We start from the raw sequence: 12720 nt of genomic DNA on the forward strand, positions 1-12720 counted from the left end.
CGATGTAAATTCTGAATGCTATCAGAAGATTGCAGGTTCGAGTCCTGCTCTGGTCGTTTTACACACTTTTTAATTCGGGTTCACCTTTGAAAACCAAATCGCGTTTCCACTCTTTTCCTTCCAAACATTGCAGGGTTCTTTATTAAATGGAATTTTTACGTGCTGTCTTATGTGTAAATTTCTCACTGATCTTTGCAAATAGTTTCAAACAAATCCACAATTTCTAATTGATGACAAATTAGTGTTTCCAATTGGAACAACAGCTTTGGGTTAATCAGTGTCATAACGTGCAGTGGAGGGAATTCTAATCAGTTTCGGGGCCAGTGATCTCCACAGGGAACCGATGAAATAAAATAAAGAATTTGCAGTAGAATCACTGCGAGCAGGGTTTGAACCTGCGCGGGGAAACCCCATTGAATTTCAAGTCCAACGCCTTAACCACTCGGCCATCGCAGCTGTGCAAATGCAACTTTTCAACAGTGCAATGACCTATGCAAACTATTAGACAACTTCCCTGCACAATATAAATGGAAGGAAGTTGTGTGACAGCTGCACAGAGGCCTAGTTAGGTCACTGTGTACAGTTCTGCGCACTGCACCTTAGAAAGGATATATTGACCTTGGAGGATGTGCGGTGCAGATTCACGAGTGTGTTACCAGGGCTCCAAGGGTTAGGCTATGAGCAGAGATCACATAATCTAGGCTTGTATTCCCTGGAATATTGAAGATTAAGGGCAGTGATCATAGAAATACAGAAATTTACGCCAGAGAAGGAGGCCATTCGGGCCATCGTGTCTTTGCCAGACGAAAAAGAGATATTTTGCCTAATCCCACTTTCCAGCTCTGGATCCGTAGCCCTGTAGCTTACAGCACTTCAAGTACATGTCCATAGTGCTTTCTATTAATGTGATCGGTAGTGACTTCCAGATCCGCTCCACTCTCTGTGTGAAAATGGTTCTTGTCAACGCCTCTTTAATCATTTTACCAGTTACTTTAAATCTACGCCCCTGATCATTGACATTTCTGCTAAGGGAAATAGGTCCTTCCTATCCACTGTATCTTGGCCCCTCAGAATTTTATGCACCTCAATTATGTCTCCACTCCACCTCCTCTGCTCCAAAGATAACAACCCAACCCTATCCAATCTTTACTTACAGCTAAAATTTTCCAGTCCTGGCAACATCCTAGTAAATCTCCTCGGTACCCTCTCTAGTGCAATAACATCTTTCCTGTACTGTGGTGACCAAAGCTGTCTGCAGAACTCTAGCTGTGGCCTAACAAGTGTTTTATACTGTTCAAACATAACCAGACTGTTCTTGAATTCTATGCCTTGGCTAATACAAACATAGAAACATAGAAGATAGGAGCAGGAGTAGGCCGTTCGGCCCCTCGAGCCTGCTCCACCATTCAATGAGATCATGGCTGATCATCCAAATACAGTACCCGGTCCCTGCTTTCTCCCCATAACCATTGATCCCTTTAGCCTTAAGAAATATATCCAACTCCTTCTTGAATATATTTAATGTATTGGCCTCTGCTGCCTTCTGTGGTAGAGAATTCCACAGGTTCAGCACTCGCTGGATGAAGAAATTCCTCCTCATCTCTGTCCTAAATGGCTTATCCCTTATCCTTAGTCTGTGACACCTGGTTCTGGATTCACCGACCATCGGGAACATCGTTCCTGCATCTAGTCAGTCCAGTCCTGTCAGAATTTTATACGTTTCAATTAGATCCCCTCTCATTCTTCTAAACCCCAGTGAGTATAAGCCCGATCGACACAATCTCCCCTCATACATCATTCCTGCCATCCCAGCTATCTGCCTGGTGAATCTTTGCAGAACTCCTTCCATGGCAAGAATGTCCTTCCTCAGATAAGGCGACCAAAACTGCACACAATACTCAAGATGTGGTCTCACCAAGGCCCTGTAGAACTGCAGCAAGACATCCCTGTTCCTGTGCTCCAACCCTCTCGCTATGAAGGCCAAGATACCATTTGCCTTCTTAACCACCTGCCGCCTAATAAAGGAAAATATTCCCTAGGACTTTTTAACCAATAATAAAAACAGAAACTGCTGAAAATATTTGTTAGAACGGATTCTTTTACCCTCAGTCTGGTTCAGTAAACACTGAGTCGAACCACTGGAGAATTCAAACGATTTATTATCCGCGGAGTCTTACTCTGATATATCGACACTGACTCCTGCAAGAGTCTGCGAATCCAACAGAGCAAGCAGTTTGTCCTACAGTGTGTTACATTATTATACTTGCATTTGAGAAGACATTAACACATCGTACAGTCTGCACCAATCCCGAGCTGTGCACGTAGACAGTTAATTTGATTTCCTGGCCTGGCAGTTTGAAATAAAGAAGTCACATTTTACTGAATGGGTTACAGTTAAGTAAATATCCTGGTAATGGGTTCCCGATCACCTAAACATTATGGTAATGCGTTTGCAATCACGGTAATGTGTTTTCTGATCGCCTATTGTCTGTATAACTTCTGCACTCTGCTTTACAGTGTTTCTAACAGCAAGGTGTAACATTGTGGGCGCCAGCCATATTAGCAGCCAAAGATCAGTTTAGCCTTTTTATTTTACTTCTGGCTGCCTTCACAGTTTCTTGTTTCTATTTCTTTGACCTTGGTATTCTCAATCCCTCCTTTTATCATTCTATGATAACCAACCGTTATTCGGTTACGTCTATCTTATTTAGTCGATCAAATTCTTCATTGTCATCATACTTTACTTCCTTCATTTCACATTCATTGGTCAGTCTTACCATTAACATCTTCGGGCTACCTATTTTTTCCAAAGCTAGCTGCATTCTTCCTAGCACACATTTCATGATTGCTAGGCCCATAAAAATACAGGCGATTGCAACTACTAGGTACATAGCCATATTTATCAACCAGTCATACCATCCTCCAAATCCCCAATCTCCCCAGTTACTTGCTTCCTTCATATTATCCATTTGTTCCCTTATCTTAGTGATAAAGTGGGTGATGTTCTTTGTCTGGTCTCGGACTCCCATAAGGCATTTACCTTTTACTATTGCACAGACACCACCTTCTCGGGCCAGCAGGTAGTCTAGGGCATATCTGTTTTGCATAGTGAATAACCTGAGTTCCGACAATTCTTTAGTGACTGCGTCGAGGGCCCCCATGGTAGCATTACCCAGGATGGTGAGGCCACAGATAAGGTAGTTCCAGTTATTGGCGGCCAGATAGGCTCCAATATAGCCTATAGAGAACAGGCCAGCAAATCCATATCCTATAGAGGTTCTGTGTCCTCCTAGGGATTCAGGATTTTTCCACTTGGAGCAAAACTCTTTCGAGGCTGCCCTGACTACTATTTTGCGGTGGGATGTCCATTGGGAGGGGCAGGGTACTGTGGTAGGGGTTAAGGTAGTGATGGCTACCGTCTGGGGGCGGTATCTACTACCATGAAATTAGTGGCTTTTCCTTGGCTCAAGAAAAAGTAGCCTGGTTTGGTATATATCACAGATACGTGTTTCTGCCTTGTGCTTAAATGGCTCGGGGGAAGGAAATAGTCAAAACCTTGGATCTCACGAGTATCAGTAGGCTGGGTATTAGCTATTTTTACTAGCATAAAGGTTTCCCCCCCTACCTTCAGAGTTGTCCCATCCCCTTCTCCACATAAAACTTGTACTCCTTCGGTTATTGACACACATACGGATTGCTCACATGTGCAGCTACCGGTGTCTGGTCCTATCGTACACTGATGGTGGAGGCAGCGTGTCACCAAGCAGGTGTAGTTCTGCTTAACCCATACTGACCTACAGCCATAGCCCGTCCCATTCCAACAATTCTCATAGCCACCAGGGTTCCTGCTTGGTTTCAGGCAATTGGCGGGCGGGGTTAAGGTATAGGGTATTGTTATATTGTTTGTGGGAGGGAGAAGGTGAGCATCTAAAAGAAAGTCCGGGGGAACAATAACCGGGGTTGGGGTATACACCCCTCAACAGATATCAGGGGCGGATAACAAACAATTGACTCTGGTGAGTATAGGGCTGCGTGAGTCTGGAGGAATCGGTTGCCCGTCGGGGTTTCTTCAGGGAAAGTATGTTGGAGATCTCGTTTACGTCTCTTTGTGAGGGTACCTTCTACCCTCGAATAGTCGAAGTTGCTCATAGGGGGCAGTCCATTTCTTTTCTTTTCCTGGTTGGACTTTGGATAACAGCTTTGTCCTTTGGTATCGGTAGTTCTGTTGCATGGTCGTGCAGTAACAGACTTGGTCACCTGGCGTCAACAGACGTAATCAAATTTACACTTGGTCCAATGGCATGGCAATGTTCCTCTGTGTATGTATCTCAGCATTAGCGAGCGGTAGGGCTGTCTAATAAACCCAATGTAGGTGTCCCAGTTGATCACGTTCCATTTCCCGAACCCGCCTGGGTTATCATCATTGCACCGAAGCACGTCTCCGTGGCATAGGTGGTGTACCCGCTTGGGTTGGTTCCGCCGGCATGTCCACCTTCTGGGCCGTTGAGTTATTCCAAGGGTGATCAGGGCACTGATAGAGAGGATCCACAGCGACGTCTGCATGGCTGGTCGGCGCGGCACGTCTGTTTAGGGAGAGATTTCTTGGAAGCAAGAGAGGTTAGCATTCTTTAAGTTTTAGGCATAGCATTACTGACAATTTTACAGTGGTGGAGGTGGACACAAGCACTCTTTCCCTCTACTTTGGCAGCAGTTGGGGTGGCACCAGCCGGGATAGTACATATTTGGAACAAGGCCACGGGGAGTAATTTGTGCCATGTAGTTCCTGTCTCGGCCTATAATTTGGCAAGTTTATTTTTCAAGGTCTGATTAGCCCGCTCGACCAGTCCGGCGGCCTGTGGCCTGTAGGCACAATGTAGCTGCTGTTGGATGCCCATTTGAGTGCAGAACTCCTTGCTTACCAGACCCACAAAGTGAGGGCCGTTGTCTGAACTTAATCGGTTTGGAATTCCGTACCTTGGAATAATTTCTCTCATTAAAACTTTTACAACAGTGGAGGCTTTGTTATCCGTAGTCGGGTAGGCCTCAATCAACTTACTAAATACATCCACAATAACCAGTACATATTTATAACACTGACACCTTTCTAACTCAATATAGTCCATCTGGAGGGTCTCAATGGGACCCGTGGGTAACGGCGTCTTACCCATTTCACAAGGTATGCCTTTTCCCGGGTTATGCTGCTGACAAATGAGGCAGCGACTGCTAATACCTTGAGCCAGAGCTTGTAATCTAGGATGCCACCATGTAGCTAATAACGTGTCACTAGTTGCTCTGGTACCACAATGAGTTGCAAAGTGTATACATTCAATAACCCATAATGCTAGCTCATCTGACATACAAGTTTTGCTCGGCAGGGGTAACCCATAATTTAGACACACAATCATATGTACAACCGAGCTGTTTCCACAGTCCCTTATCACGGTCAGGAGCGTCCTCCTGTAACTTAATGACGTCTTGGATGGTTGGCATTGGCTTTTCCGAGGGAGACTTGCTTTTATTTGAGCTTTTAGTCTGGCTCATCATTCTAGGCACAACCACTCGTTGTTCCTGGGACGCTTCCCTAGCTTCCTGGTCTGCGCATCTATTCCCTATATCTACAGGGGTCTGTCCTGCTGTGTGTGCGGAGCGCTTTATCACGGAGATCTGTTTTGGTAGCATGAGGGCTTGTAGCAAATCAGATACTCATTTCTGATGGGATATCTGTATTCCTGCAGAGGTTAGGAACCCTCTGTTTTTCCATAATTGTCCGAAATCATGAACCACTCCGAAGGCATATCTCGAGTCTGTATAAACGTTAACCTTTAAGTCCTTCCCTAAGATACAAGCTCGTATTAATGCGAACAGTTCTGCTTGTTGGGCGGAATACGGAAACTCAAAGGCGGCAGACTCCTAAGTATTACTGTCCTGATCTGCGATTGCATATCCAGAAAGTCTTTTCCCAAGGGGACTGACGGACGCACTTCCATCTACATACATGGTTGTGTCAGGACACTGCATTGGGGCATCAGATAGATCCTCACTGACGGAGGTATCTTCCTTGATTAAAAATAGACAATCATGTCCTGGGTCTGTTTGTTCGAGGGGTGGTTCTGTGAGAAAACATGCTGGGTTGATAGTAGTACAATGCTTTTTAATTGAAATGCACATAACAGGTCTCTGGCCATGAGATTGCAATCCAGCCCATTTGTGATCACGAATTGGTGTTTCACAGACTCATTTTGAAATGTTACTTCAACTGGTTCTGATATTGGGTACTGGCACACTTGTCCTTGGAATCCGGACAGGCTTTGTGTCTCCCCGGATTTAGGGAGATTGAGCTCTGATCGGACAGATGACATAGCAGCTCCGGTGTCTACCAGAAACGTATGTCGGCTCCCTTCAATCAGCAGGGATAGAAAGGGGCTCCTTGTCTGACTGGAACCCGTTCGCCACGAGGTTGGCTAGTCAGTACTGGGGAAATGGATTATTCTGGGAGAAGTCTGTATATCTTCCTCGTCCCCGATTTCCCTGTCAACCTCCCCATTGTCCTTGCATGTGGCCCCCTCTTCCTTGTCTTCGGGAGGGACATTCCATGCTCCAATGGCCTTGCTGGCCACAATTAAAACAGGTATCTGACCCTGCTTGCCTCCCTCCTCTTCCTCTATCGCCGAAATTTTGTCTTGGGGGAGCGTAGGGTGGGCCATAATTAGGGACGGTTGGTCCGTTGGGATGGCTGGTATCTCTGTACCCTTGTCTATCAACCCACCCTGGGACGCAGTACTGGGGCTCCGTCTGATATCCTATCACATCTTGGGTGGGCTTTGGCTCTTCCTTTTTTTATCACATACTCAGTCTTGACCTTGACCTGGGGCTGACTCTCCTGACTCTTATTCTCTTTCCAATAATATTTCACTGCCCTGGCCATCTGGCTGGGACTATTCTCTGAGCAGTCCATATTGTTAGCCTTAATTGCTTCAGACACCGAGGTTGGTAGACAATTTATCAGGATAGCACAGTATTGTGGCGAGTTTGCTCCGTTCCGGTAATTAGCATCTCCTGACTGACTCCGATATACCTCAGAGAATCTCTCTAGGAATTCCTCTGCTCCCTCGCCCTTTCGCGGCTTAGTCTCCAATACCTTGGATATATCAATGGGTTTCTGCAGGGTGGTGGTTAAAGCAGTGAGTATGGCGCGTTCACGAGCGGCACTCTGTGCGTGTTGAGCCTCTAATGTGGCATGGTCCTCAAAGCCTAGGTTAACCTTGCATGTTCGGCGGGATTCAAGATCTGCTGTACTAACGCCCATAAGTCTCTTGATTCAGCATTATAGACGAGTATAGTAGTCCGGAGGAATTCTACAAACAAGGTGGGGGATTTCTTCCTATCTGGCATCCCGGCTAAGATAGCCATTATCTCGTTAGGTTTCCAGGGGTAGAAGATGCCTATGGTCCGGGGGTTATCGGCGGCCACTGGAATATTTGCGTTAAAGGCAGGGTTAGGCATTTGTCTCACCTTAACTGCCGGGGTGTTGGTTTATGTCTGGCGGGTCTCTCGGTGTCGGATCCTGATTCCAGGGATGACAAGTCGTCTCCTGAATCTCCACTGTCAATGTCACTATGGTCCCGGCACTCTAAAAAGGACCTTAAAGCCTTGAGGGTACTCTAGCTCTGACTCTCTAATCTCTGACTTTGAATCATCTGCCTTTGATTTCTCCGTTTTCGTGACCTTGATGGACTGGGTTGGGGTGGGGAGGGTGTCGTCGGGGGCCGATTATTCTTAGTCCTGAGTCGGGTGTAAAAGGCAACAGGGTCGGTATACTGGGGACCCGGTTGTTGGTATCCCATCTGGACCGGCGGGGGATTATTTACTTGAACCGTGACTGACGGCGGCGGGGAAACGGCACTGGCAGATACTTGAGGTGTCGGCGCGGTGGTTTGTACAGCTGGTGCGGGTGCCACCGGGGGATAAATGTTAACGTACGGGGGAGGGAGCGTGGGGAACAACCTGAGCCCTGTGATTCCATTCGTCCAAATCATCATCACCATCTCCCTCTGTCAAGGCAAGGCCAACCATTGGATTACATAATCCACTCTTATCAGCCTTTCCAGGCTCGCTCGTGGTCTTTTCAGACTCCTGTTTTGAGCGTTTCTCATGAGCGCATTCCTTTTTCAATACCTCTACTGATTTGACTACCCCTCCTCCTGTAAGTGCTATTCCTAATTTTAAGGCATTATCCTGCCAGCTTGCTAACAAGGAAATTTCTTTCAGTTCCTGACAGTACTGTCTCCATAGGGCAATTAGTTCTTTGGCTGTGGTACCCCTGTTACTTTTCCAAATTAGTTCTTGAGCCTTTTTAGCGGCATCTAGATTCTTAGTTCCTCCTAGTGGCCATTGATCACTTCCTAATTTCTTATTCAATCCTCCCGACAACTGTCTGAGTTGCTTCGCTTTGTCAGGATGTTGTTCACAAAGGGTCTGTAAGGCGCTACCCGATTCAGTCGTGGTATCTAAACAGTTACCCATCTTACTCCCCTTGTGAACTTCACACAGTCACGTTTTAAACTTGTTCAGAGCCTAGGCGGGCCAAGTGAGATACAAGGTCGACACTCTTTACCTGATACAAGTGTTATTTCTAAGTTTACACAGTTCCTAGTTATTCCCTCAGTACGCATACTGACCCTCAGTGATATCCGATCACTGACCCTCAGTGATATCCGATCACTGACCTAATCACCTGTCCCTTCCAGTATTCGCCAGACTGACCTGGATCTCGGCGGGACACCACACGGGAGTTACCGATCGGCTGACTCATCGTCGGACTGGCGGAATCGGAGGAAAACCGAGGCAGTACAAAAATTACTCACATCGGGGCCCCATTTCCTCCCTCCATGTCCGAGACGATTCAGCTCCTAGTTCGCAAACTCTCGGTGACTGCCCGTTGAGATCCCACTTCTGACACCAAATGTTAGAACGGATTCTTTTACCCTCAGTCTGGTTCAGTAAACACTGAGTCGAACAACTGGAGAATTCAAACGATTTATTATCCGCGGAGTCTTACTCTGATATATCGACACCGACTCCTGCAAGAGTCTGCGAATCCAACAGAGCAAGCAGTTTGTCCTACAATATGTTACATTATTATACTTGCATTTGAGAAGACATTAACACATCGTACAGTCTGCACCAATCCCGAGCTGTGCACGTATACAGTTAATTTGATTTCCTGGCCTGGCAGTTTGAAATAAAGAAGTCACATTTTACTGAATGGGTTACAGTTAAGTAAATATCCTGGTAATGGGTTCCTGATCACCTAAACATTATGGTAATGCGTTTGCAATCACGGTAATGTGTTTTCTGATCGCCTATTGTCTGTATAACTTCTGCACTCTGCCTTACATTGTTTCTAACAGCAAGGTGTAACATTGTGGGCGCCAGCCATATTAGCAGCCAAAGATCAGTTTAGCCTTTTTATTTTACTTCTTGCTGCCTTCACAGTTTCTTGTTTCTATTTCCTTGACCTTGGTATTCTCATATTCAGCAGCTCATCTGAAATAAAAACAGAAAATGCTGGAAATATTCAGCAGCTCATCTGAAATAAAAACAGAAAATGCTGGAAATATTCAGCAGCTCATCTGAAATAAAAACAGAAAATGCTGGAAATATTCAGCAGGCAATCTGAAATAATGACCTGCTGAATATTGCCAGCTATTTTTGTTTTTATTTCAAATTCCAGCATCCGCAGTCTTTTGCTACTGCCGTCTTAACCACCTTATCTACCTGTTCTGCTACCTTCATGGACCTGTGGACATGCTCTCCAATGTTCTCTTACGCTTCTCAATATCCTGCCATTTATTGTGTATTCCTTTGTCCTGTTAGCCCTCTCCTAATGCATTACCTCTCACTTCCACGAATTGAAACCCATTTGCCACTTTTCTGCCCACCTGACCAATTCATTGATAATGTCCTGCAGTCTGGAGCTTTCTTCCTCACTAACAACCACATGGACAATGTTTATACAACATCGGCAAACTTCTTAATCCTACATTGAAGTCTAAATCAGTGATATATAACACAAAAAGCAAGTGACCTAGTACTGAGCCCTCCTAAACCCCACTGAACAGCCTTCCAGTCACAAACTCCCATCGACCACTACCCTTTGTTTCCAACTTGTCACTTTCCTTGGATCCTTTGGGCGTTTACCTGTCTTACCAGTCTGCCATGTGGGCAGATTCTGATTTTTAGGATATTGAAGGTAATTGATAGAGTAGACAGAGGGAAGCATTTTCCACTGGGGCGAGGGATGTGGGGTGGCGGGGGGGGGGAGGTGTGGGGTGCGGGGGGGTGAGGAAGAGTCTAGATCAAGGGGACCAAACCTTAAAATAGGAACCAGGCCGTTCAAGAGAGAAATTAGGAAACATTTCTTCATACAAAGAAAGGTCGAAGTGTGAAACTCCCTCCCACAAAAGGCAGTTATTGCTAGATCATTTAATGATTGTATATCTGAGTTCGATAGTCTTTTGCTAGACCAGGGTATTAGGGGAAAATAATAGACTTGTTTAACAAAAATTGCTATTAATATCAGTATACTTTAAAAATGATGGCGAATGTGCCCCACCTGGTGGGTTAACAGGCACGGTGCATGTAAGCAGGTCTGCAGTGTAAGTAAAGGCGATTGTGCGCCCCGGTGGGTGAGTGTGCACGGTGCATGGTAGAAAGTCTGTTTCTTTACAGACAACTGAAGGCTGCCTGTGGTTCATCAATTCAGGAAATTCCTAACCATCAGCTTTTTTGGACTGAATGATACAAACGACTTACTTGTCCCAGTACGAAAGTGATTCATTCTGTGTCTGTTTAAAGGGATCAACTGTCAATCCCGGATCATTCTGTGTCTGTTTAAAAGGGATGTTCTGTCAGTTCCGGATCACTCTATGTCTGTTTAAAAGGGATGTGCTGTCAGTCCCGTGTCATTCTGTGTCCGTTTAAAAGGGATGTGCTGTCAGTCCCGGATCATTCTGTGTCTGTTTAAAACGGTTGTACTGTCAGTCCCGGATCATTCCGTGTCTGTTTAAAAGGGATGTGCTGTCAGTCCCGGGTCATTCTGTGTCTGTTTAAAATGGATGTACTGTCAGTCCTGGATCATTCCGTGTCTGTTTAAAAGGGATGTGCTGTCAGTCCCGGGTCATTCTGTGTCTGTTTAAAAGGGATGTACTGTCAGTCCCGGATCATTCTGTGTCTGTTTAAAAGGGAAGTACTCTCAGTCCCGGGTCATTCCGTGTCTGTTTAGAAGGGTTGTACTGTCAGTCCCGGGTAATTCTGTGTCTGTTTAAAAGGGTTGTACTGTCAGTCCCGGATCATTCCGTGTCTGTTTAAACGGGATGTGCTGTTTGTACAGATCATGTCAGTCCCGGGCCATTTCAAAATCATGAGCGGCCTAGTCAGAGCAGATAATGGCTCGAAGGTTCAAATGGCCTAGTTCTGCTCCTATTTCTTATGTTCTTATGTCAGAAGGGTCGAGAGCCGGAGGGCACAGATTTAATGTGATTTGCAGAAGAACCAAAGGCGACACGTGGAAAAACTTTTTTACGCAGTGATTGGTTAGTAACTGGAAATGGTGGCGGAGGCAGATTCAATCACGGCCTTCAAAAGGGACTTGGATAAGTACCTGAATGAGCAAAATTTGCAGAGCTACGGTGAACGGGCAGGTGTGCGGGTGGGACTAGCTGAATTGCTCGTACAGAGAGCCAGCACGGGCTTGATGGACCGAATGGCCTCCTTCTGTGCTGTAACCATTCTATCATTCTATGATCATTCTGCATCTGGGCCTGTTTCAAAGAGGAGTATTTTCAGCTGCGATATCTGATTGGTTGCGGCGTTGGTCTTGAAGTTCAATATGATTTAGGCGCGATGGTTTGGACCCTGTTCGAAGAGGATCTGTTCATTAATTTGAAATATCAAACCCCTTCATAATTTAAATAATTTTAAAGGTCACCTCTCAGCCTCCTGTTTCCCAACGCGCCAAGGCACCCTGGATCCCATGGGCTCTTACCTTCTTGACCAGTCTCCTATGCGGGACTTTGTCAAAAGCCTTACTGAAGTCCATGTAAACCACATCCACAGCATTTCCCTCATCCACACACCTAGTCACCCCCTCGAAAAATTCAATCAGATTTGTCAGACATGATTTACCCTTGACAAAGCCATGCTGACTATCCCCGATTAATCCTTGCCTCTCCAAGTGGAGACTAATTTTGTCCCTCAGAATTTTTTCCTATAATTTCCCTACCACAGATGTTAGGCTCACTGGCCTGTAATTCCCTGGTTTATCCCTGCTACCCTTCTTGAATAATGGTACTACGTTAGCTGTTCTCCAGTCCTCTGGTACATCCACTGTGGACAGAGAGGTTTTGAAAATTTGTGTCAGAGCCCCTGCAATCTCCTCCCTTGCCTCACACAACAGCCTGGGATACATCTCGTCCGGGCCTGGGGATTTATCCACTTTTTGGCCTGCTAAAACCGCTAGCACCTCCTCCCTCCCGATGCTAATACGTTCAAGTATGTCACAGTCCTCTTGCCCGATTTCTATGTCTAAATCATCTTTCTCCATAGTGAACACAGATGCAAAAAATTCATTTAAAACCCCGCCTACATCATCTGGCTCTACACACAGATTGCCACTTTGGTCCCCAATGGGCCCTACCCTTTCCCTGGTTATCCTCTTGC

At 45.8% G+C, this 12720-nt stretch overlaps 1 protein-coding gene and 1 non-coding gene across 2 annotated transcripts in view; both read right to left on the reverse strand.

Annotated features, from left to right (window-relative positions):
- Nucleotides 1-374: 374 nt before the first annotated feature.
- On the reverse strand, nucleotides 375-456 carry trnas-uga (transfer RNA serine (anticodon UGA)). The gene has a single exon. It is a non-coding gene; the product is annotated as a tRNA-Ser (tRNA).
- A 2152-nt stretch (nucleotides 457-2608) lies between these two features.
- The window catches only part of LOC147086027 (uncharacterized), a 90218-nt gene continuing 80106 nt past the window's right edge, over nucleotides 2609-12720 (reverse strand). The window contains exon 2 of the mRNA XM_085979175.1: nucleotides 2609-3419. Within this exon, the coding sequence (XP_085835301.1) occupies nucleotides 2685-3419 (735 nt within the window). The 3' untranslated portion in view covers nucleotides 2609-2684. The remainder of the gene's footprint in view (nucleotides 3420-12720) is intronic.

Source organism: Somniosus microcephalus, unplaced genomic scaffold (genome assembly GCF_052327205.1).
Source record: "Somniosus microcephalus isolate GS21.2 unplaced genomic scaffold, FLI_Smic_1.0 unresolved_chr8, whole genome shotgun sequence".
Classification (NCBI taxonomy): Eukaryota; Metazoa; Chordata; class Chondrichthyes; order Squaliformes; family Somniosidae; genus Somniosus; species Somniosus microcephalus.